Raw genomic sequence first — 26,996 nt, forward strand, 5'->3', positions numbered from 1 at the left:
ACACCCTACATGGCTGAGAAATCATTCGGAGATATAAACTGGATCTGGCCAATTTTGGGAATCTCCATTTATGAAATTAGAATTAAAATGGGCACAAGCTAGAATTCAGGAAGTACAATTAGTGTGTATCTCTTTAAATGAGGCTTGGTAGTTTCTCCCTCTAAACATTCCCATACAGGAGTTTGAAATCAACAAGAAAGAATAGTGGATGGATCTCTTTACCTCATATTCAACAAAAAAGACCAAAGACTTACTTAGATAAAATAGGAAAAATAATTCAGGACAATGCCATGTATGCCAGTTAACTGATCAAGACAAATAAAATAGTCATTCCTTTACTAATCTATATGTGAAAAGAGCATTCCAAATGAGTCTGCAATGGCAATAAGGACTTTCTGACTTTGTAGGGAAAATTGATAATCATTTCTCTCATTCTAAATTGTTTCAATTTTTAAAAATAACTAAGTGAATTTTACCCGAAATTATATCATTTTAACCTCTGACCCCACACAGCAGAGCCTGGCAAGCTACCTGTGGCATATTCTATATGCCAAAAACAGTAACAACAAGTGTCACAATGGAGACGTTACTGGTGCCCACTTGAGCAAATTGATGAACAATAGGATGACAGTGACGACAGTGACAGTGACAGAATCTCTGACCCGTGTACCTACCTACTTTACTGATGGAAGCAGTAATGGGGATGCAGGCTATTGGGGTTCCACTGCTCAGAGAGTGGAAATGGTGGCAGTGACTCAATTATTAAAGAATATAACAGGAGAGGTAAACAGTGTTTCTGATAGCCAGTTTCTAGTCAGAATAGTGCAAGATACAGAACTTCTTAGTCTTTAGGAGCCCATGGAAGAAACTTATGAACTCTTTATATACCTAAAGGCATCTATAATTGCTAATTAAAGTATTCATCATTCATAAAAGCTCAATTTCAAAAACAAAAAGTGGGGCATAAACAGGAAGTCCCCAGGCAACAAATAATAAAGTCTTATAAACCCTAATTTTTTTTTTATCTTTCAGGACAACAAAAAAATTCATGCAGTCAAAAAACAAAGGCTAGTGATACTATCTAGATAAATCAGCACATCTACTCTAGGGATGAAGAAAAGAGGAAATGGAATAAATAGGAAGAGTAAAATTTGGGAAAGAAGATATGCTTGCATTGTTACAGAAAAACCTATTCCTTCAAGATCCAAGACAGTGATGGAAAAGGCCCAACAAGCATTACTGTCCAGTTGGGGACAAATGAAGAAGTTTGCCCACCCAGCAGGCAGAGTATTGATCCAGAAAATACTGGTAAAAACACCAGCTGCTCTGTCTCTAGTTATGATTGCCGTGATGCAGGTGTGGATAAGTTATGCAGGAAAGTAAGATGCTGCTAGGGGATGGGAGAATACACCACCTTTGCCATTCGCTAATGAAACTGTGTTAACGTGTGCTTCATGGGACCCTAGAGGCCCAGAAAAATCATGGAGAAGAGACATTCCTCAGAAACTCCACTCTTGGATTTTCCACATTTCCCCATCTGTTTAGGCAAGGGAGGTCATTGTCTCACTAGCCAATCAGCTCAGGCTTTAGGCCCCAAATACTACAGGGCAGCAGGGATGTAGCTTTACAATTGTTATGAAGCCATTGTCTTAAATGTCCTGGGTGGGTCACGAATATCTCCCGGCCAAATATGGCAACTCGTAAAGTCAAATCTTCGGATGACTGTAGATTTGGGATACAATGGGAACAATAAATAAGCAGAGTAAGTAGAATCCTACTAAATACTTCTCCCGGCCTCTCTCCCCATGGACAGATCATTGATTAAAGTCCTTTTTGTTTAGCCAGTACAAATAGAAAATTGCTTACATGGAGTAGGACAATTATTGGAGAAACTGGAACTCCTACAGCTTATTCCAACACCACTGTACTATGGAACACGGGGAGGATTTTCTTCTTCAATGCCCTGTATTCTCGACGGCCTCAACATCTGGAACGGTGGAGGCTTGCTGGGGCTTTAATACCCAGGAAAGGCTGGATAGGGAAGTATCAAAATATTAGTAAAGGAACTGAGTCTGGCTGAAAAAAAAAAAGTAAAACTTGCTTTATACAAACTTGTGTGGGAATACCTCACGCTATCTTAACAGGAAAAGTAAGGTTTGGTCAAGAAAAACAAACCTTACTCTGTGTTTTTTTGCAGATTATTCACTTGCCTAAATTCAAGCTTCTGTTTAAGAGCTACTGATTCCCTTTACTTGCTTAAAGTCCAGGCTGCTATGTGGATGCTTGTTAAGCTTGCTCAGACATGGAAGACCCTTTCTATGTCTATTACGGAAAAAGTTTCTAGAGAAGATACTGAAGTGGTCTTGGAGGTTTATATTGATGCTTGCTTGGGAAGCATGGGATTATTAGGGATTATTAGCATTAATGGCCACAGTGGCTGCAGCTGGAACTGCCCTTCACCAGGGCATCTGAACCATCCATTTTGTTGAGAACTGGTGTACAAACGTTAGTTTCTTATGGCACAGTCAACAACAAATAGATATGAAAATTATTACTCAAATATCAGACTTAACAAACAGGGTTCTAGAGGATGAGATAAGAAACCTACAAACTGAAGTTCATTTAAAATGTGATTGGAATTTTACTCAGTTTTATGTTATTCCCCAAATTTATAAAGAAACACAGCATTCATGGGAATTTATTAGAAAACATTTGCTTAATCAGGGAAATATTTCTCTTGGCATACAGCATTTGCAACTTGAAATTGTAGGTACTTTCTCTCATAAACTGCAAATGTTTTCTGACAATCATCTACTTTGGAAGTGTGGCTGATGGTACTACCAGTACTGATCCATTAAAACACATCTCATCCCTTAGGCCAATTCTACCAGATTCTCTTGTAGTCATTCTTTTTCACTATCAGGTATAGTGTGGAGACCCCACTGCAAAGCCTGCACCACCAACAGACCAAGATGTCCACAGTCGTAAAGCTACTAGCCTGGAAAGCAAAAAAAAAGAAAGGGGGCAGAGGGTGGTATGTTAGATAGGCATACACTTAAGTAGAGAGATATACTTAGTTTGAAAGATTAATTAGATAGATAAATCTCACAGAACAACCTTTTGCCTAGTATCCTGTGTCATGATATCCTTGTGATATTTCACTTAGTTGTGATTTTTCAATTGAGATCTTCAATTCTGAGTGAAATCTTTGGCCATTTGCAGAACAGATCTGATGTAAGAAGAGGCATGCAAAAACTTACTCTAACCAGTACCGTGTTATACAACTTATTCATGAAAAAAAGATTGATTGTACCTATGTTTGAGATTTGGTTTTTGTTATTCTTGAAATTTGGTTTTGTTATTTTTGACTTAGCAGTGTTGTCTGGTCTGTGCTTGTGTTTGAATTTGAGAAAAGATGGCTCATAAAATAGGCCTCTCAATGCCTATATTATTTTAATCATGTTATCAATGATCTAGCAAATGACCTGAGAGGCCTTGTGTCCATATTTTGATGCATAACACACCACCTCAGGCTCCTCACAGAGGGGGTTCCACTTAATAAATTAAAGGTGGGATAGCATTACTCTTGTCCCCAGGAGCAAAATCTGAAGGAAAGTTTGAAGTTCAAATGATTGGCAGAATATTAGGTTTCTGACCTCTAATGAAAGAAAAATATTCAACCTTCAGACTAAGGTGAACATAGGTAACTTAACAACTTTGTACTTTTTAATGATTGTCCTTTAGACTATGTGCTTTTTAAGGATTGTTTTAAAGATATAAACTTAAACTGTATAAGATTTCCTGAGCTGTGTATCAGCATTACATAACCTATAACAAATGGACTGTTTCCGGAATTTAAAGCTAAAGAAGAGAAGTCAGGACATCATCAGTGTCAGAATAGCCTTACAGACTTGTGTCAGCATGGCCCTGATTTGAAATAAGCATGGTCTCATTTGAAATCTTGAATTATTTTGAAAAATGTGTCACTTTGATTAAATGTGCAGTTATATTTGTATAAAAATTGTGAAAATGCACAAGCTTATAAGAACTGGATTTTGTAAATGTAAACAATTTGGTTTGAGATAATATCATATATTTGTTTTAAATAATCTAAGAAATGTTTGTGGAAGACTGCATTATGATGTAAGTGAAATATTTGCTTTTCTCTCTACTATATGTCTTTTGTATGATTTTATTTAGAACAATTTGCATAGACACAGGAAGACAGATAATGCTATACTTTTGTAATCATTGTATCACTGTCGTCCCATTGTTCATAGATTTGCTCAAGCTGGTGCCGATAACATCTCCATTCATCCCTGTCGTGTTCAGGGTCAGAGAAATGAGACTCGTTATTGTTTTTGGCAAATCAAATATGCCACAGGTAGCTTGCCAGGCTCTGCTGTGCAAGGTTCTGCATTGCTCTCTTCCTGGAGCTTTGTTTTATAGTCTCTGGATCTTGGCCATTGATGAGATTACATGGTGCCAAAGGCAGTTTTTGGGTGTGATTGCCAAGGTACTGGAAAACGGGGGATCTGGGTGGAGGAGGCCCAGTCCCTATTCGAGCAGTCTTAGAGATCTCAGCCACGGGTCCCGCATACCTGAGTTCCTCTGTCGGTTCCTTCATGTCCTTCATGCGTGAGGCTCATCTGAGCATGTGGAGAGTGGCCTTAAGCATGACTGCAGCTTGGTTCTGGAGTTTTCCGTCTGCTGGAGCTCTGCTTGGGGCAAGGAGGAAAACTCAACCCACCCCCCTCTGAGAGGGCCCCAGTGAAAACAGCCTGGAGCTGGGGGCAGGGGATTCTGTCCACTTTTGTAATATGAGAGCTAATTAACTCCGAAAAATGCTGGTGTGCAGGTGAATCTTGAAACTCCTGGGCATTCATCATATTACTTGAAACTTAAGGTTCTGTTGTCCTAAGATTGACCTTTATTCCTAACACCCTTAAAGGTGGGTCCAATCAAGGGCTTTAGATAAAACTGGGATGAGTAGTAAGCTACCCTTGCTTCAAGATTAAGGAGTCTAAGGTCCCACAAGAAGTTTAATTGATCAAGAGTGGACTGAAGTGATAGCACAGTGGGTAGAGCGTTTGCATTGCTCACACAGGCGACCTGGATTTGATTCCTCCGTTCCTCTCAGAGAGCCCAACAAGCTACCGAGAGTATTCTGCACGCATGGCAGAGCCTGGCAAGCTACCCATGGCGTATTCAATATGCCACGAACAATAACAAGTCTTACAATGGAGACATTACTAGTGCCCATTCAAGAAAATCAATGAACATGGGATGAAGGTGCTAAGTGCTAACGTGGTCAGAGAATAGGCTCTTACCCAAAGAAAGCAACTAAAAAGAACCCTATGGGGTTAGAAAAAGTGGCCTGAGGTCTGTAATCTGGGAAATATGGTGAGATGTGCCCAAGAAAGGCCATGTGCTCTAACCCTTTACCAAGAGTCCAGAGAGACTGTTCAAGCTTAAAAGAGTATAGATAAAAGGAGTCTGTATTTATTACTGTGCTTATTCAAAATTATGGTAAACATTTATTAAAAGTAAATGTAATGTGTTATTGTGATTCCTTGATGGGTTACCAGTAGAAGAAGAGAGAAAGCAATATATTTCAGAAATTTGCCCTTTTGTATAAATTAGAGCATGGAGGAAAGACTTAAACAAGTTTTAGGAAAGACTTAAGGAAGTGTGGTTTAAAGGACACTCAGTGGATTCACCATTCTGGAGTTGTTTGTTCCCAAGGGTCAACCAGAGTGAATCACGAGACGAAATCCAGTTTCCTCTGCCTGAGGGTGTCCAGATGCCAGAGAGGTTCCAGCACTACTCAACCAAGTCCTGGAAGCTGTCCAGGATCAGTTTGACAGACTGACCACTGCCAGACACAGGTTTATGTTGCTCCATAAACCAGACAACTAGTTTATGGAGCAACAAAACAGGAAGGGGTGGGGGATGCTGGGAACCAGAATTCAGAATGCTGGAGTCAAGAGATGGAATGGTGGTCCTGGTGGGGGTCTTGTGTCTGCAGTTTATGACATATCAACCCCTTCATCCCCATACACACAAAAATAGTTAATCTTACCCCCTGAGTCCCTCTTTAGAAAAGTCACAAGATACTGATCTCAGGTAAAGGCATATAGAAAAGGGAGAGATTGAGATCTTTTATCTTGTTTTCCGCTTGTTCCTAGAACCTAATCAGTTGACCTTTTTTTTCTATTTTAAATCAGTGATTATAATCTTAGTTGCGTTATAACGGTAAAACTCAGTCCCTAATGAACACTGCTACTGGAAATTTGCAGCTTTTGGCATTGAAGATTTTTTCTCAACAAGAGAAAAGACAAAGCCTTTTCTGTTTGAAAACACATAAGAAATTTTTGTTTTGTGTTTTTTTTTTTTTGCTTTTTGGGTCACACCCAGAGATGCTCAGGGGTTACTCCTGGCTCTGTACTCAGGAATCACTCCTTGTGGTGCTTGGTGGACCATATGGGATGCTGGGAATTGAACCCAGGTCGGCTGTGTGCCAGGCAAACACCCTACCCACTATGCTATTGCTCCAGCCCCAACATAAGAAATTTTAAATATTTGAAAATTCAAGAACTATGATTTACAAAGGGTTAGTTGATGGTATGGTTTTAGGCACACAACATTTCAACACCAACCTCAACACTCATGCCAACTTTCTCTACCAGCATTCCCCAAATTCCTCCCGACACGCCCTCCTCCATAGGCACATTTCAAAGCCCTGACCCAGATTGATTCCCCCATTACTTTCCATTCCTTTCTTCCTTCTTCCTTTGATTTCTGTCCTTCTCTGTCCTTCTCCTCCCCTCCTTGTCCTTCTCTGGAGTCCAGGCTGATCTAGGCCACCCCCCTTTATTACATTACATTTCCTTGTCCAATTATATATCACTGATGAGTGAGAACAACCTGCAAAACATATCAAATTGTGAGGGAAGTATTGTAAATCTTTCCAAACCCTGAGACTCACAGACTACTCTCAAGTCACAGTACATGATGTATGACATAAGCAAAGTGTGGCACAACAAAAGTATTGAAAATAATGTCCCCAAAAGGTTTGGAAGGGAAACACACAAGGCCAGAGAAGAAGCCATTTGACCTCTCCTCACAAAGGTGTATGAAGCCACGGGTGGGCAGGGATGTGAACTCTTCAACTTCTTCTGGCCAAGGCCTCCTCTTGGCTTCTCACGTTGCTTAGTTACTTTCCAGAACCCCATTGCTCAGCTTTCCAGCAGTGGCTCAGCTTGTGCTGTTTGTTCATCAGTTCGGACAGTTCACTTGAACGTGACGGTTTCTGCTTCTGTTCTAATCCCTGGGTTCAGTCTTCGAAGGTTGACCCAAGATGGAAAGTAGCCCCCACACTGGGAACTAAACTCAGTCTCATGGAATTTGAGCATGAGGAAACTAAGAATTGAACCAATATTAGAAACTGAAAAGCCTGTCTAGTGAAGGATTGTGGAGAATGTCAAGGATGTTCCTCCTTATTCTTCCCTAAAGGGTCAGAGATGAGAACCTTGACCTGAAATCTATATGGAAGGCGGCCTCAGGGAATCAGCCTCTGAGCAAATAAATTTGACCACCACTCTGTGTCCCACCAGCCTGAAACCCACCCTCCTCAAAACTGTTTCCCTATTTCCTTTCTCTAAAAACCATTTCTGGAGACCTAGTGACCATCTTCTAACCTGCTGGCCTGTTTCTACTGAAACTGTTTCATGATCCGTGACTGAGTTTCTCGTTTGATCGGCCCTGATAAGTGGCAAGGCGTTCACTTAACCACTGAGTCACACTGCGGCACGCCCCCTGCCTGAAAAAAGTCCCTGTTAGGATCAGAATTTCCCTTTCTGAGTGTGCCTTTTGGGGGACAGTAATAAAAGGCACAAGTGGCTATTCAGAGACAAACTGATGAACTGGTTCACAGATTTTGGGTAAAAGTCCACAACTGTTCCCCATCCAAGAAAGCAATCACAGACTGGTTGTTGGGTTTTAATTTTGAATTCAGTGACTCATTTCTTTTGGACTAATTTCTATGATGATGAAAGTTTCTCTTCTACTGAATGTGATGGAAGCTGTAATTTGCCTACTGTTCATTATTTTATTTTATTTTATTTTATTTTATTTTATTTTTTGGCTTTTTGGGTCACAGCTGACGATGCTCAAGGTTACTCCTGTTCCTGCACTCAGGAATCATTTCTAGCATTGCTAGGGGGACCATATGAGATGCTGGGGATCAATTCCGGGTTGGCTGCATGCAAGACAAACACCCTAGCTACTGTACTATCACTCCGACCCCACTTTTCATTAAATTTTTACAAATAGCAGTTTAGATCTTAAGATGTTGAGTCTATCGTTATTGACACTGTACCTGTTAGAACCAAAAGTTCAAATTTTAAGTGGTTTGCCCCAAACAGTTTCTATGAAGCACATATCTCCCTAATACCAAAAGCAAACAAAGACACCACTAAGAAAGAAAATTACAGACCAATTTCCCTGATGAACACCGATGCGAAGATCCTCAACAAAATACTAGCAAATAGGATCCAACAACTCATCAAAAAGATCATACATCACGACCAAGTGGGATTCATCCCAGGGATGCAAGGATGGTTTAACATTCGGAAATCAATCAACATAATCCAGCATATCAACAAAAGTAAAGATAAAAACCATATGATCATATCAATAGATGCAGAGAAAGCATTTGACAAGATCCAACATCCTTTCATGATGAAAACCCTCGCCAAAATGGGGTTTGGAGGAACTTTCCTCAAGATAGTCGAAGCCATCTATCACAAGCCTACGGCAAGCATTATCCTCAACGGGGAAAAACTAAGGGCCTTTCCTCTGAGATCGGGCACAAGACAAGGATGCCCACTCTCACCACTCCTCTTCAATATAGTACTGGAAGTACTTGCGATAGCTATTAGACAAGAAAAAGAGATTAAGGGCATCCAGATAGGAAGGGAAGAAATCAAACTCTCACTATTTGCAGACGACATGATACTATATCTAGAGAAGCCTAAAACCTCTACTAAGAAACTCTTAGAAACAATAGACTTATACAGTAAAGTTGCAGGCTACAAAATCAATACCCAAAAATCCATGGCCTTCATATATGCAAACAATGAGGCAGAGGAAAGGGACATGAAAAAAGCAATCCCATTCACAATCGTGCCCCAGAAAATCAGGTACCTCGGAATCAGCTTAACCAAGGAAGTAAAAGACCTTTACAAAGAAAACTACATAACGCTACTCCATGAAATTAAAGAGGACATGAGGAAATGGAAACATATACCCTGCTCGTGGATAGGGAGAATCAATGTTGTCAAAATGGCAATACTCCCTAAAGCGTTATACAGATTCAATGCGATCCCTATAAATATACCCATGACATTCTTCAAAGAAATGGATCAAGCAATCCTAAAATTCATATGGAATAACAAACGTCCAAGGATAGCTAAAACAATTCTTGGGAAAAAGATGATGGGAGGCATCACCATCCCCAACCTCAAACTTTACTACAAAGCAGTAACAATTAAAACAGCATGGTACTGGAACAAAGGCAGAGCCGTAGACCAATGGAACAGGGTGGAATATCCCTACACACAACCCCAAATGTATGACCATCTAATCTTTGATAAGGGAGCAAGAGATGTGAAGTGGAGCAAGGAAAGCCTCTTTAACAAATGGTGCTGGCACAACTGGACAACCACATGCAAAAAAATGGGTTTAGACCTTGACCTGACACCATGCACAAAAGTCAGATCAAAATGGATTAAAGACCTCAACATTAGACCACAAACCATAAGGTACATTGAAGACAAGGTTGGCGAAACCCTCCACGATATTGAAGATAAAGGTATCTTCAAAGGTGACACGGAACTAAGCAATCTAGTAAAAACAGAGATCAACAAATGGGACTACATTAAACTAAAAAGCTTCTGCACCGCAAGAGATACAGTGACCAGAATACAAAGACTATCCACAGAATGGGAAAGGATATTTACACAATACCCATCAGATAAGGGGTTGATATCAATGGTATATAAAGCACTGGTTGAACTCTACAAGAAGAAAACATCCAACCCCATCAAAAAATGGGGCGAAGAAATGAACAGAAACTTTACCAAGGAAGAAATACGAATGGCCAAAAGGCACATGAAAAAGTGCTCTGCATCACTAATCATCAGAGAGATGCAGATCAAAACAACTTTGAGATACCACCTCACACCACAGAGACTAGCACACATCCAAAAGAACAAAAGCAACTGCTGTTGGAGAGGATGTGGGGAGAAAGGGACCCTTCTTCACTGCTGGTGGGAATGCCGACTGGTTCAGCCCTTCTGGAAAACAATTTGGACGACTCTCAAAAAATTAGATATTGAATTCCCATTTGACCCAGCAATACCACTGCTGGGAATATATCCCAGAGAGGCAAAAAAGTACAATCGAAACAACATCTGCACATGTATGTTCATCGCAGCACTGTTTACAATAGCCAGAATCTGGAAAAAACCCGAATGCCCCAGAACGGATGACTGGTTGAGGAAACTTTGGTACATCTATACAATGGAATACTATGCAGCTGTTAGAAAAAAGGAGGTCAAGAATTTTGTAGTTAAGTGGATGGGCATGAAAAGTTTCATGCTGAGTGAAATGAGTCAGAAAGAGAGAGACAGACATAGAAAGATTGCACTCATCTATGGTATTTAGAATAACAGAGTGGGAGACTAACACCCAAGAACTGTAGAAATAAGTACCAGGAGGTTGACTCCATGGCTTCGAGGCTGCCCTCACGTTCCGGGGAAAGGTCAACACAGAGAATCGATCACCAACTACATTGTAGTCGAAGGCCATGTGGGGGAAGGGAGTTGCGGGCTGAATGAGGGCTAGAGACTGAGCACAGCGGCCACTCAACACCTTTATTGCAAACCACAACAGCTAATTAGAGAGAAAAAACAGAAGGGAATGCCTTGCCACAGTGGCAGGGTGGGGTGGGGGGGAGATGGGATTGGGGAGGGTGGGAGGGACACTGGGTTTACAGGTGGTGGAGAATGGGCACTGGTGAAGGGATGGGTTCCCAAACTTTGTATGAGGGAAGTATAAGCACAAAAGTGTATAAATCTGTAACTGTACCCTCACGGTGATTCTCTAATTAAAAATAAATAAATTTAAAATTAAAAAAAAAAAAATTTTAAGTGGTTTGTTCAGGGTTTGCAGTAAGTAAGGACTAGAACTCAGATATCTTAGTTTCCAAAATAATTCCTTTATTTTCTGTCAAACAATGCTTGGCACCAGATACAGTCACCCGAGCACTGCCTGGAGCGATCCCTGAGCACAGAGCCAGGAGTAAGCCCTGAACATTGACAGATATAGCCTGAACCACCCCTCCTCTGACTCAAAAATAATTTTTTTCTCAATGAAACTAAAATATGCCCATTACTTTTCTACAGTTCATTTTATTCATGTCCTGGATTAACTTTTATTCATCCAAGTCTTTAACAAAGTAGCAACTTTTCTCCATTTGCTGACACTGAGGGACAGCACATGGAATGTTTTGTTTTTCTAGTTCAATAGCTTAAGTCTACAGGCTTTAATAAACAGTTCAGCAAATAAGCCCTAGGAAAAGGGAAAAAATAATAAGCAGATCAATTAACAGACCAATCCCGTGGCTGAGAATGTTTCCTCTCTCTCCTTTGTTAGCCTAATAGGTAAGGTATGTGCTAAGAGATTTTAAAAGCACCTGCGAACAGCAATGACAAGTAGCTGGACTGTGCTGCGTACACCTGGACCTGGGGTTTTGGCTCTGACATCGGTCGAAAAGTTCAAAGTCATTGAAAGTCCTGTTTAAATGGAGAAGCAAAGGAAGAAGGAACACCGGGCTTTGCTCAACGCGGGAGAGGAGAATGAACTGGTGAGTGTTCTTTTACCCTCTAAGGCAGTCCTTCCGCGGTGCCTTCGGGGCTACTGCAAAGGGCTTGCATTAGGACTAGAGATGATTAAGTCTTACTGGGACAGCCTTCTGGACACCCGAAGACAAGACAGAGACACCTTTCTCAGTGGGGGAGCCTGCAGAGGCTGAGAAGGGTGCAGGAGGCTTATTCCCGCTTCCCTTTCTGGTTTCGGGGTCAGATGCAGCAGTGCTCAGGGGTTTACTCCCCGCTCTGCGCACAGGGATCATTTCTGTGGTGCGTGGGGTTCCATAGGCCATTCTGGGGGTTAAACCAGAGTTGGCTGCTTTCAAAGCGAGCACCTTAACCCCTATCCCATCCAGGCTCCTGAAAGTTGCTTTGTTTATGTAATAACTTCTTGCCATCTTTATGTAAATCAAACCAATGAATGTTTCCTACTCAGCCAGTTTGCAGAGAATTGGCATATCCACAAAACCTATCGCCCCCCTCCTGCCCTTATTATCTGGAACTCCAGGTAAATGGGCAAACCCAGGGAAAAACAACCAAATTCTCCTCTCCTCCCCTCCCCTCTTCTTCTCGGCTTCCCTCCTCCCCTCCTTTCCCCTCCCTTCCCTCCCCTCCCTTCTTCTCCCCTCCCCCCCCTCCTTTTCTCTCCCCTCCCCTCCCCTCCCCTCCCTTCCCCTCTCATCTCCTCTCATCTCCTCTCCTCTCTTTTTCAAGAACAAATCTGCATAATTTAGGTTCAGAATTGTGAATTGAAAGCATAACTTATAAGAGGATAGAATAAAGATTTTAAGTTATTTATATATATACATATATAACCATATATGTTAAGGTTGTATATACAACAGGGAAGAGAAAGAGGTGGGGGGAACCTGGGATTTAGGGATATTTGTACTTTCTTTAACATTTAAAAAATATAAATGTTTAAAAAAAATTAAACATTTAAAATTTTTTTTTAAAAAAAGAGTTCTCATGTCTCTAATCACTATCACTATCTCTATCACTTTATATGTTATATGCATGAAGGAAACATATATATATATTTTATATATTATATGTGTGTGTGTGTGTGTAGGAAAAGAACCATCAATCAAAAGCTTGTAAATTCCTATAGTATCCATTTGGTGTAAGATTTACTTTGATTATTTATTTGCTCCTCAGAACTCAGTGATGAAGAAAATTAATCCTTTATGAAAGAGAAATCTGAGAGCCAGGCAGGTTGAGTAAGTTGCCCGAGGTCATTTTGCTGGGTTTTGTCCAGGAGTCTGGGCTGTCCCTTCCCTCCACATCACGTGTTGCTTCCCCGGCAACAGGTTCTCTGAGGGATGCTGCAACAGGGAACCGGCGCATCTGGTTCAGGCGTAGGTGGGCGTTGATTTCCTGCTGCATGGCCAGGTTCTCTGCAGAATTTGTGGGGAATTCACACTTGCCTTTTCTCCACCTACCCTGCTCTGTGAATCTAAGAAAAATGAGAACTTTCAAAAATCACTCTCACTCTTCAATAAGGCTGCTCCTGGTCACATGTAGGTTCTTAAAGCACTACAGTGTAGCTGACCCAAGCAAAAATGTGCTCTACATATATATAATGCATTAGATCTTGAAATCACAGGTTTTTGGTTTGGGTTTTTTTTTTTTTGGATTTTTTTTTTCTTTTTGGGTCATACCTGGCTATGCACAGGGGTTACTCCTGACTCATGCACTCAGAGATTACTCCTGGCAGTGCTTGGGGGACCATATGGAATGCTGGGAATTGAACCCGGGTTGGCCACATGCAAGGCAAATGCCCTACCCACTGTGCTATCTCTCCAGCCCTAGGTTTTGTTTTTAAAGTGCCACAATCACAGGTTACACTTTGAAACGACAACATTGTTGCAGTAAATAAAACATAAAACAAGTTAATTTCACCTGTTTTTAACAATTCTTTAACATTACTGTTAGGAAATACATACCTTTTTTTGTTATGACGTTTTAAAAATTTTATTGCAGTAACATTGGTTTACAAGAGTGAAAATGTTTATGTTTTAGGGGTTCATTGTTAGACAAAGTACCATTACCCCTCTACCACTGTCCATAGGTCCTTTTCACCCCCATTCTTACTTTCTCTCCACTTAGCTACCTTCAGTTCTGGTTTCACGTCCTGAGTTTGTTTTCATGAGATAGTTTTCATTCCTTGCTTTGTTTCTTCATACATTGCATATGAATAAGATTACACTGTATTTGTCTTTCTCCTTCAACTAATTTCTCTTAGCATGATCTTTTCCACTTCCACTGCAGTAACATTTAAACAACAAATGTAGCTCATGTAGGTATTATTGTATGGAACTGATCCTGAAAACTGGTATAGTGCTTTAAAATCTTCAGAATAAAGACATAGAGAGAATGAAAACTTAGCATTGGTCCCTTTCAAACAACTCTGTCACTTCTGATACTTCCATCATCCAGCAGACGCCTGGTAACACACACAGAAAAATTATTTTATGACCATCTTTCTCTCACTGGATACAACATTTGTAAAATTAGTGACCTCCTATTTTAATTTTCTTAATCGCTGAGTTTGGCATGGTTATCATTTCGATAATTCATCAATAAAGGTTCAGGCTCCAGTTGCTTTCTTTTTGGTCAATGATCCAAAATTTCCAGAGAAAGGCATGAAGAATTCTGCTCAGGAATCTTGCTATGCTTACCTCCTGTTGTCAGGACACACTGGGGGGTAGAAGGGGTTGGAGATTTCTCTTTTGCAATTCTTCCTCCTGAGCATGGGGAGAGAACACAGATGGGCCCAGGAACTTGATGAGTTAGGCAAACTTGAAGAGCACGGGAGTGACCTAGATGCAAAAGCTCAAGAGCAAGTTGCTGGCCAGCTCCAAGAGACAGCTAGCTTACAGGTCTGCCAGCACCATACTGTCAGATCTTTAACGGTTTGAAAGGAAATCCCGAAATACGTGTGTCTATGTGAAACAAACGTATCATAAATTCTGGAAACAAATTCTCTTTTTAAAATAATCAAACTAAAGCTGGCCATGATATTGTGTCAGCCCGCAGACGGATGTTAGTATGTGAAATTTTATTTGAACCCCGTCCACCTTCACCCGTGTTGTAGTGACAGTGGCTGGGCTTGCAACACATGCTTGCCCACGGTGCTTGCACATTTTTGACTCATCAGATGACACTCAGTGACACGCTTACTGAGCTTTGCACTCTAAATTGATCGCATCCTTGTCCACCAAGTGCCACACTTCCTAGCCCCAATGCATCTTTCTAGTTGTGTTTTGTAGTGAGTGTAAGACCCCCTTTTGTGGTGCTTACACACACCTAAGGACAATGTGGCCGGAAATCACTTGCAGGACTGGTGACTGTGAGCAGCAGGGCTGCCTGGATAAAGATCAGAGCTGCCTGAATCGTTTCGCTACATGAGGGCACCAGGGAGTCAAACTCATGACCATATTCTTGCAGATGAGGCACTCTAAGTCACTGTACTACTCCTTGAGGCCCTAACTTTAGGACTTAAAAAATATTCATTGGAGGTGGGAGACATAACTAGCCTGTTTAGAGGTTACCGGCGTCACTCTGAGGGTGCTCGGGAGCATGGGGCACTTGGGGACCCTGTTATGCTGAGTCTCCTTTATTTATGCTTTATCCTTCAATGCATTCCTGGCCCTCAGTCTGTGACTTTTGCAATCTGTCCTTGGTCTTTGTTTCCTGAAGGTCCCCCATGGCCCAATCTAATTTCTACTTGCAGTCATCATTTTCAAGTGAATTGCTTGTGATTGTGTGAGAGGATCCAAAATAAAAACTACATACTGTTGGGGCAAATAATAAATTCCTTCAATCAAACACCCACAGAGAACTCAAGAGGGCAGAGAGGGCCTGTGAGCTCAGCACAAATAGAAAGTGTTCCATCTACCTCCTGAGTTGAGGCTTGTTGTCATTCCTTCCTCCTGTGTTCTGGCCCCCAGATCTCCAGGGAGGAGATGCTGTGAGTCCGGTGCCAGGGAGGAGCCAAACAAACACAGTCTCACTTCATGATCACCAGGGCCCCTGACAGATGCCCTCCAGACTCAGCCCTCACTGACCTTACAGCTTCTTGCTTGCTCCCTGCATCCCCCCACCACTACTAGCTAACTCTAGAAGTCTTTAGATGCTCTTTTTTCCCTTTCCTTTCCTTTCCTTTCCTTTCCTTTCCTTTCCTTTCCTTTCCTTTCCTTTCCTTTCCTTTCCTTTCCTTTCCTTTCCTTTCCTTTCCTTTCCATTCCTTTCCTTTCCTTTCCTTTCCTTTCCTTTCCTTTCCTTTCCTTTCCTTTCCTCTTTCTGTTTTTCTTTCTCTCTTTCTTTTTTCTGTTTCTCTCTTTCTTTCTTTCTTTCTTTCTTTCTTTCTTTCTTTCTTTCTTTCTTTCTTTCTTTCTTTCTTTCTTTCTTTCTTTCTTTCTTTCTTTCTTTCTTTCTTTCTTTCTTTCTTTCCTTTCTTCCTTCTTTCTTTCTTTCTCTGTTTCTTTCTTTTTCTCTCTCTCTGTTTCCTTATTTCTTTCTTTGTTTCCTTCTTTCTCTCTCTTTCTTTCTTTGTCTCCCTTCCTCCTTCCCTCCCTCCCTCCCTCCCTTCCTTCCTTCCTTCCTTCCTTCCTTCCTTCCTTCCTTCCTTCCTTCCTTCCTTCCTTCCTTCCTTCCTTCCCTCCCTCCCTCCCTCCCTCCTTCCTTCCTTCCTTCCTTCCTTCCTTCCTTCCTTCCTTCCTTCCTTCCTTCCTTCCTTCCTTCCTTCCTTCCTTCCTTCCCTCCTTCCTTCCCTCCTCCCTTCCTTCCTTCCTTCCTTCCTTCCTTCCTTCCTTCCTTCCTTCCTTCCTTCCTTCCTTCCTTCCTTCCTTCCTTCCTTCCTTCCCTCCTTCCCTCCCTCCCTTCCTCCCTCCTTCCTTCCCTCCCTCCTTCCTCCCTTCCTCCCTCCTTCCTTCCCTCCCTCCTTCCTCCCTCCTTCCTTCCCTCCCTCCTTCCTCCCTTCCTCCCTCCCTCCCTCCCTCCCTCCCTCCCTCCCTCCTTCCTTCCTTCCTTCCTTCCTTCCTTCCTTCCTTCCTTCCTTCCTTCCTTCCTTCCTTCCTTCCTTCCTCCCTCCCTTCCCTCCTTCCTTCCTCCCCCCCTTCCCTCCTTCCTTCCCTCCTTCCTTCCCTCCTTCCCTCCCTCCCTCCCTCCCTCCCTCCCTCCCTCCCTTCCTTCCCTCCTTCCTTCCTCCCTCCCTTCCCTCCCTCCCTCCCTCCCTCCCTCCCTCCCTCCCTCCCTCCCTCCCTCCCTCCCTTCCTTCCTTCCTTCCTTCCTTCCTTCCTTCCTTCCTTCCTTCCTTCCTTCCTTCCTTCCTTCCTTCCTTCCTTTTTAACCACACTCTTTGGCACTCAGAGTTTATTCCTAGATCTGTGCTTGGGATTTTTCCCGATGGTGCTCAAGAGACCAAATGCGGTGCCAAGGATTGAGTCTGGGCTGGCCACATGCAAGGCAAATGCCCTACCCACTGTACTATACTGTGCTATCTTTATGGCCCTAGCTGTCTCCTTTTTCATTCACCTCATTTTTTTTCATTTGACCCCAAAATTGTTTTTGTTCTCCCACCCAAGTGTTCCATCAGTCCCTCCATTCACAGTTCTTTTAGCTTTCTGTACTGAGGTTCCTTCAGCAGCTGTGGCACCTCCAAGAGCCCACAGTAATCTTCACAAGCCTAAGTGAGCTGGAGCCTTAGGTCTGTCAGGGTCCCATGAAGGGGATCTTGTTTGAGGTTGATCTGGCTTTCAATCCTGTTCCTGGTTTAGTTTAATTTCTTTGAGTCTTTTGTAAAAGGAGGTGAGCACTTTCCATTACGGTGGTGAGTATGGAATGAGGCATCAGTGTTTCCACAAATATATTCTGTTGAACCATACTGTCAATCACTATCCTCTATCAAAGTTTCCTTTTTATCCCTATCAACTAGGCTTGAGAAATATTAGGTAAAAGAGCGAGGCAGATAGAAGGAGAGCTTTTACTACATTGATGGTCTTTGTGAATCCCCACACAGTGTTTCCATAAAATTCTTCCTCTGTGTGTATGTGTGTATGTATGATCATAAGAGTGTGTGTATGTAAGTGTGTGTGTGTGACTCCTCATGATTCTTGTTGTAAAGAATTACTGTTGTAAAGAACTATGGATAGGATGTTTTCAATGGGCGATAGTTGACAACATACCATTACTATGATTAGTTATCATTACTTTTCCTGAGAGAAAAAATGTAAACACTCTATGTTCTCACAGTCAGGCAGGCAGGGAGATACACCCTGTATGTACCTGTCTTGGGTTCCGGTTCTTCTCTGACTGCGCTTTGTTGCCTTTGCTTTCTGGAGATGGTTGATTCATGTCATGGATATTACCTCCTGAGAGACCGTGGCGAATCTCTGGATTCTAAGACAGCAGGTCTGGCGTTAGTTCAGGGTCCATCACTCACGCTGATTCCAAATGACATGGATTTAATTTAGCCTTTCTGACTCGCAAGATTTGGCAAGCACACATAGTAAATGTGAAAAGAAAATATAAAGGGTCTCTTTTAGGCAAGGAGTCAAGGGTTACAACTTACAATTTGAAAAATGCGGAGGTATGTACGTTAAGAGAAGTTGATGAAGTTGTGTATAATACATCGTGTCTGTATGGTATTGAAAAGAAAAAATTTAATAGGTTTTGCCTTGAAAAAGTCAGAGTGTATTCTGAGGCGTCTTCCAGTTCAACACAACACTGTAAATTTATATAATTCTGGAAATCAGGATCTCTACAATAGTGAAGAAATGTGCATTTAATGTAAGTTAGGAAAGGGCAAAGTGTTGTGATGGGCTCCTGGAAATCCCAGCATCCTGGTTGAACAAGGACTGCAGTTCTATGAAACTTGGTGGCAGGAAGGATTCTGGGTGTAAGCAAATTCGGTGCTGAGATAAGAATATAACATTCGTAAAATGTGTTAGGAGGATGCCAAGGCTCAGCTGTGTTAATAGTCCCCTCTTTACCAAATGGGTTCAACAAGAGGCTGGAAAGTAAATCAAGGGAGGATTATCTCAGTCTTTCCATACTCAAAAAAAAAAAGTATCTTTTCATAAGAAACAAGTCTTTGCAAGAGTTCACCTCTGCTCCAAATTTTATTCTGCAAAATGAATACATTGCCTCAGCCATCCATCAAGACAGGGTGCAGCCCAGGAGGAAGTGAGCCCAGCTATGTTTTAAGTTCCTCTGTATATCACACTGTTTTGCTGTTTTCTTCCAAGAGAGGAATATGAATGAGATACCTGAGACACCTCCTCCTTTTATTTACTCCACAAATGAATGAAATTCTACTTTAAATGGAAGATGCCATGTTGGGCTGTATGTGCAGTCTAAGGGAAATTCTGGTTCCTTAAGCTTCCCTACTCATCTGCCTGTACCCTCTTACTGCTCTTTTGTTATTCGTTCTCCCATCAAGGACCCCGGTTATACACTTACTTGCAGGAAAGCTGCACATGAGTATTTCTGTTATAGCAATACCATTTATCTTTTGGTGATTGCTGTATCTGAGAATAATAATATGTTCATCTGTTTAAATTTTGATTCACACTGCTACAGAGAGAAGGGCCTTCCTTAATTCAGATAAAGCTCAGAAGTTTAATAGGTCAAGTGATATCAATAATGACTTTAAACATCTTTTACCCATAAAATCATTCATAAATATGATTAAAGGTAATACATGTTTTATTATTATTTTTTATTTTTTTAATTTTTTTTTTGCTTTTTGGGTCACACCCAGCGATGCTCAGGGGTTACTCCTGGCTTTGCACTCAGGAATTACTCCTGGCGGTGCTGGGGGACCATATGGGATGCCGGGGATCGAACCCGGGTCGGCCCCGTGCAAGGCAAACACCCTACCCGCTGTGCTATCGCTCCGGCCCCAATACATGTTTTAATACATAATAATAATACCTGTTTCGTAGGTTGTAGTGGGGATTGAGTGGTACTTAGTAGGATCTCAAAGGATGATAAATTCTTAGCACCAAGGAAGTAGCTTAGCAGTCAGAGATACATAATTGGCCATAAGTTGGAACCTCATTTGGAACTGGGGCACCTATGGCCCCTCGAGCACCACAAGATATAGTTCTAGAGACCCCCCAGTACTCATAAGATGCTCTGTCAGCCCCCACAACAGCCTGTGGAGCAGCACTGCATTGCTTACCTTAAGTACTGAGCCATCTTGTCTTATGTCCTTGGTCCCCTGAGCACCGTGTGGGAGTCCACTCCTCTGTCAAAGAAAAAAAATAAATTCTTACTGTGTGCCTTGCACACAGCCAACCCGGGTTCGATTCCTCCGTCCTTCTCGGAGAGTCCGGCAAGCTATTGTGAGTATCCTGCCTGCACAGCAGAGCCTGGCAAGCTCCCATTGGCATATTCGATATGCTAAAAACAGTAACAACAAGTCTCACAATAGAGATGTTACTGGTGGCTGCTTGAGCAAATCGATGAACAGCGGGATGACAGTGATGTGATGATGACAGTAAGATGCAAACAAAATGAAAGTGACCTAAGACACTCAAAAGGCAATGCTTAATAAATCATACTAATGAACAAAGGTGACGACAGCTACAGGACAAGCCACTAACACAAGGTTGAGGAACAATGACAAAACTATTACAATCCATTAACTAGTCACATTATTAATTCAACATTAAAGAAAAGAACCTTGAGACTCGGCTGACTTAGAGATAAGAACAGAGTTTTAAGAACGCTTTCCCATCTAACACATTAAGGAACACAATTTGGCATGTTCTGATAAAGACAAAAGAGGGTGATTGTGAATAATGAACGGAAACTCAGTGCTATGTTTTTTGTTGGTGCTGTTTTAAACGATGATAAGGTCTGATGGATATTTAGACCCTTTAAGGGCAAGAGAACTAGTTTGAGAACTAGAATTTCTCTAAAAGTTTGAGAACTACACAGAAAAAGGAGCCGTTTAGAGGGCTACTGGAACATATATGCACGGAAAACCTAACATATCATAGTAGAGACTGGTACTGCAATTCACAGAAGGTACTTGTAGTAAATATCTATATGCTGTCTTGCTTGAGTATTAAATTTATGATTTGTGCTGTGAATATCTTATTTGTAAGAGAATATTATGTACTACAACCTAAAACACCCATTCCAAAGGATTTGAATCACAAATTATTGCTTCTATGCATGCTGTGTCTATAATGAATATTTTGGGTGGATAAACAGATGGAAGGTGTACATAAAAATAAAATATTTACAAAACCAAGAGAGAACATTATATATAATCCTCGCCTCCAATGTAATACCTATTCAGGACAATTTGAAACAGGCAGGGGTCCCACCCAGACAGTTTCATAAAAAATGAAGAGGATCTCACTAAAAGGATAGTTAGGAAGAATCCAGGCTTAGATGAAGTTGACTGGTAACTGCTATCCTGAAAATGTGGCTGATCTCATTTTCATTGCTACTGGTTACTCTAACAATATCTATGAAGAAAAGACAGGAAAACAATTTTAAGAGTTCTATTTACTTACTGGGCTGGAGCCATAGCACAGCAGGTAAGGCATTTGCCTTGCACGTGGCCGACCTGGGTTCAATTCCTCCACCCCTCTAGGAGAGCCTGGCAAGCTACCGAGAGTATCTCGGCTGCACAGCAGAGCCTAGCAAGCTACCCGTGGCATATTCAATACACCAAAAATAGTAACAAGTCTCACATGGAGACGTTACTGGTGCCCACTCAAGCTAATCAATGAGCAATGGGATGACAGTGATTTACTTACTAGTAATGCTCTGATTTAATCTCATTGAACTAGAATCTGGTGCTTATTTCCATATCTAGGGTCACATTACATAATAATCAAAGGCCATCGCTTTCATAGAATTTCACCCAAAGTAAAACATGGTGTGCATGTGTGCTTACTATATATAGTTAATATAATTAGTTAATCTTTGAATCAATTTGGTATTTATCCTCAAGGCTTTATTGAATTTCATCTTATTAAAAAGTGAGCAACTTTCATTTTTGATCTGTCTTTGATTTCAGTTGTGACAACTTGTGATCTGCGGGAAAAAATCAAAAATTCCATTTAAAGTACTGGATCAATCACTTAGAGAAACACAATTTATAGTGTTAGCGAAGCACGTTAGATTCTGATTATTGCATAGTTAAATCATTTCACACAAAAAGTCTGGTGTGGTTAGTTAATTTTAATCCTACTAAGGTTTTGTTAATGTTTATAATATTAATATAGTAAGACAATATTGACTCAATACATGTTGAGTGATCCAAGTGGTTTAGAACTATACTAACTACCTTGTGGGAATTATTCATTAGCTTCCCAGAGAAACCCTAGAACAGTTATTGTTCTTACTTCCATTTATGGAGGTAAAAACTGCAATCGTCCAGGAGAAAGTCCAAGACAGGTGTACGTGGTTAAGTGGTAGAGGTATGATTTGAACTTAGCGTTCTCATGCCATACCCTCAGTTATTTTATTCTTTTAAAACTGCAACACCAGCTTATGCTTGTTGTGTTTTAGAACCAGTTCAGTTTCCCACTCAAGGATTCTAAAGTTCAGTGAATTTTAAGTCATTTACTCAGTTCATATTAACTGGTAAGTAATGGAGCAAAGAGCTGAAGCAAGAGTGTCTTGAGGCCAAGAGGGCAGGTTGACAGACCAGATAGTAGGACTCTAAATTATGCCTTTAGCATGTCCTCTGTCCAGTGGCATTTGCACATTTCATCGTTACTCCTAATCCACGCACTTCCTCTGTATTCTGGAATGGAAAAGATTCTCTTCCCTGGGTGAGTGGAATATAGAATTGCAGTGGGAACAAAAAAGTGAAGGAGCATCACAGTTTAGGAAAAATGAAATTCAAGTTCATGTACAGATGAACCCCGCCTCTGTGCTAGCGTACCCCACTAATAATAGGTGGTATCAAACCTGGGTTTCTCACTTTCTTCAGCAATCTATTAATGACCTCCTTGTATCACAACTGAAGACAGATATCATTCCCTCTCTCTTTCTTTGACTGAACCTCGTCTCAATCTCCTGCTAACACTGACCAAGAGCTTATTTTTATTTATTTATTTATTTATTTTTGCTTTGTGGGTCACACCCAGTGATGCACAGGGGCCACTTCTGGCTCATGCACTCAGGAATTACCCCTGGCAGTGCTCAGGGGACCTTATGGGATGCTGGGGTTGGAACCCGGGTAGGCCGAGAGCAAGGCAAACGCCCTACCTGCTGTGCTATCACTCTAGCCCCAAGAGCTTACCTTTTTAAGGCAATCTCCACAACGTTACTTGGTCTGTGTTAGTAAGATTCTCCAAGCACAGAAATAGAAATGGAGACTTAGTAAAGTTAAACACTGAGGTCACATTGTCAGTATGGGGCAAAATTTACAATCAGAAATTCAGCAGAATGGGTTAGAGTTTGTGATTCTCACTATTCTCAGTATCTACATTTACATGACCCTGAATTTTTCCCCCCTTCTTCGCTTTGGTATATGTATGGCTCCTACCCGCTTCTCTACCCTGAATTTTTCAGTGGATTTTTGCAAAACTTATATAAACATTTAGAAGAAATATGAGTGACACTGACAAAAAAAGCAATAATTTGGATCAATCAAATAATGCTTGAGATTAATTAACTGAAATAAAAACATACACTGTGAAAAACTCTCATCACACCAATATTGGCAAGCCAACAGAGAGTTGATTTGATTAAAACAATGTCAGCCAAAAATGTCTTGTTCTCATTAGACAAAACCTCAAGCCCCATACCTTGTCACATAACTGGAAGTAATCTGGGAAATCTGAGCAAACAATGGAGAAAGGAATTACAAACCAAGGTTTGTAATGTCAATACAACAAAGAAGCAATAAGACTAAGACTGTTTCCATTCCTTGTTCAACAGCTGTACATTTCTGTAAGTGACTCTTTCAGTCACAAATTCCTGCCCCCCCTCCCTTCCTCCCTGCCTTTCTTCCTTCTTTCCTACTTTCCTTCAAGCAGAGGAAAATAAGTTATGTTGATATTAGAGAACATGACTTCCATAATAAATAGGTCTTTCAATGAAATCTCTAATATCATTGTAAGTTCATTAGGGATATGATTTTACCTTTGCTCAGATGAAGTCAGAACTTCCCAATATCTAACCAGGAGACAGACTTCCCAGATCTTTAAATCTTCCTTTTCTCATAGAAGTCCCTTCCCTGACTCTTCTCTTTTTCATTCACTTCTCAAATTTTCCTGCTATTTTTGTCCTCAGTCTATCTACATTAAAATAATTAAAGTAATTCCCAGTTACTTGGAACAGAGTCTAATAAACAGACTAAAATTGCTTATAATCATATATGTACAGTGATAGAGTATACTTTAAATTTATAGATCTTAAGTATGTACTTCAATGACAACTATCAGCAGAAGGGTTTTTTGTTGTTGTTCATTTTGGAACTTCCTGTAAATAAAAAAGTGTCCTGGTTTATGATATCTCATTTGCCCAGTGTAATTTTTGTGAAAATCATACATATTATTGTATATGTCAGAATTTGTATTTTTTAAATATAAGGGCATTTTGTTAGAATATTTTAGTGATGATACGTTGACATAAAATATCATATTAATTTCATACATGCAGCACAGTTCTTTTATACTGTGAAATGACCATAGTAAGACTAGCTAATATCCACCAGTGTGTATAGCTACAGAATTGTTTGTAGTTTTGTGATTACTCTTGTGGCCTAGTGAGATGGTACAAGGGGTAAAGAACTTGTCTTGCAGGTAACTGACCCTGGTTAGATTCTTGGCACTATGTGCAGTTCTCAAAGCACTGCCAGGAGTGATTCCCTGTGTGCAGAATCTGGAGTAAGCCTGCAGCACCATCAAATGTGTCCCGGGGGGGGGGGGGGATTAGTCTTTTAGAAACTTCTTAGCAACCTTTAGCTATGTTCTACAGAATTTGCTTCAGTCACATGATGCACATTACAGCTCCATGAGGTTTTCATTTGCTTTGGATGTCGATATTGCTTGGCCTGCATCACCCATTTTGCTTCCTTGAGGTACCCATGCCCTGCTTCTGGTAATCATCACTAATCTCACCTCTGTATCTTAGTAATGCTTTTAAAGTTTTAAATATGGGCTGGAGCGATAGCACGGAGGGTAAGGCATTTGCCTTGCACGCGGCCAACCCGGGTTCAAATCCCAGCATCCCATATGGTCCCCTGAACACCGCCAGGAGTAATTCCTGAGTGCAGAGACAGAAGTAACCCCTGTGCACTGCTGGGTGTGACACAAAAAAGCAAAAAAAAATTAAATATATATACTTCACATATAATTATAATAATGCTGTCTTTTTCATTCTCTAATTCCGATTAGCATAATGCCTGGAAGACTCATCCATGTTGGAGCCAGAAAGATCAATGGGATGAGTGTATGCTTTTACAGACAGAGACCTGGGGTAGATCCCTGCCAACACATGATCCACAGTGCACTGAGTTGGGAGTAGCCCCTATGTCCAATAAAATTATAATTCACAGAAAAAAATTAAAATGGACTTGTGTAAGATAAGAGGTGAGAAAGGAAACCAAGCCCAAACTATACTTAACAGCAGAAAACACATTTCTAAGTTGCATTTATGCCTTATATGAATAATATCAGAGCAGAGTTTCTGCATCACTGAGCTCGATGAACAGTCCCCCCTCCCACGCCTCCATGTAGTTAACAGTCTTGAGAAGCAGTAGAAAGGGTCTCAGATTTGTAATTGCCTTGAAATGTGCTTACAGAAACATTTTCCACTGGATCACAAGTATTCCAGCAGTCTTTCCCAATGTGGGTGACTTCCCCCCTCTTCCCCCTCCACTCCCAGTCTCATGCTACTCTGGAGTAATCCAGTGGGTAGTAATGCTATAGAATAGGGGGGGGGGTGCTTTCTGTATATCTGCTTATAAAAAATATTTCTAGAGAGATGCAGTAACTTTTTTCCTGAAAAAGAGGTGGTAAACTAAATAAGCTTGGGATCTTTGTGGAGATATGCATTAAAAAAATTTTTTTTTGAGAAATGAACTCAATTTTCCCCTAAAGGAGAACTGGATTTACCTAAGGCCACATGACTAGTAGTGGTAGAATCAAACTTAGATCTGTGTCTGACCTTTTCGTTATGCTTCAGGATGACTTTCAATAGCTGTTATTAAAGTCTTTATCTACCAGAGAGTTCTGTATTCAAAAGTTTTTATGAAAAGGACCGGGTGAAGATAAAAACATTTTCGAAGAAATTAAGCCAACAGATTTATTATAGCATGATCTTTGCTAGTATAAAATCCAGGATATTCCAGGGTTAAAAGTGCTGTAGAAAGCCAGCAAAAACTTAATTTATTGCTAGTGCAGCACTGCGATATAGACACAGGAGTTCAGAGCCATAGGGAAAACAATAACAAAAAAATAACAGCTGAATTTGAAGCAATAGTAACAGTGCCATTAATAATCATCATTCCTCTGGGTCTTCCAAATACAGTAAAAATTCAGTTTGTGAAATTTAGAATGCAATGCTGTGAAATTTCATTATAGAAAATGGGCACTAGACATTGGCTTTCAGTGAACAAATCTGGTTGCTTAACCGTGTTTTTTTTCTCCCCTGAAACCACATCTCCAGCTTTACACAGTTCATGGTGACATGTCAGACTCGAGAGGGGGTAACTCTGGGTCCTTCTCTAGTGGGACAGATGAAAAACAAACAAACAAACAAACAAACAAAAAAAACAGCATCAGATAGGTTGGGGGAGAAAAGTCCCAACTGAATCACTTGCGTATGGAGAATTTGTGTAATGGTCATTTCTAAAGTAAATAGGACAGACCAAGGATTTATCTCTTATGCGAAGAGTGGAATAAGTCTTGAGGATTCCAGGAGAGAGAGGAGGGGGTCTTACCTGGAGAAGAGAGAATGATTTTAATGATAATATCTTGTTTTTTTTTGATGCTTGCCCTGCCTGAAGACGGGATTATTCTATAGAATAGCTCTATATGAAGAAGACTAATCTAGGTAATCTGCATTCATCAGGGCTAT

At 40.9% G+C, this 26,996-nt stretch overlaps 1 protein-coding gene across 1 annotated transcript in view; it reads left to right on the plus strand.

Annotated features, from left to right (window-relative positions):
• The first annotated feature begins 11,801 nt into the window (after window positions 1-11,801).
• The window catches only part of ATP13A5 (ATPase 13A5), a 130,716-nt gene continuing 115,521 nt past the window's right edge, over window positions 11,802-26,996 (plus strand). Inside the window, exon 1 of the mRNA XM_004602997.2 lies at window positions 11,802-11,929. Within this exon, the coding sequence (XP_004603054.2) occupies window positions 11,867-11,929 (63 nt within the window). The 5' untranslated portion in view covers window positions 11,802-11,866. The remainder of the gene's footprint in view (window positions 11,930-26,996) is intronic.

The sequence above is a fragment of the Sorex araneus genome, chromosome 2 (genome assembly GCF_027595985.1).
Source record: "Sorex araneus isolate mSorAra2 chromosome 2, mSorAra2.pri, whole genome shotgun sequence".
Classification (NCBI taxonomy): Eukaryota; Metazoa; Chordata; class Mammalia; order Eulipotyphla; family Soricidae; genus Sorex; species Sorex araneus.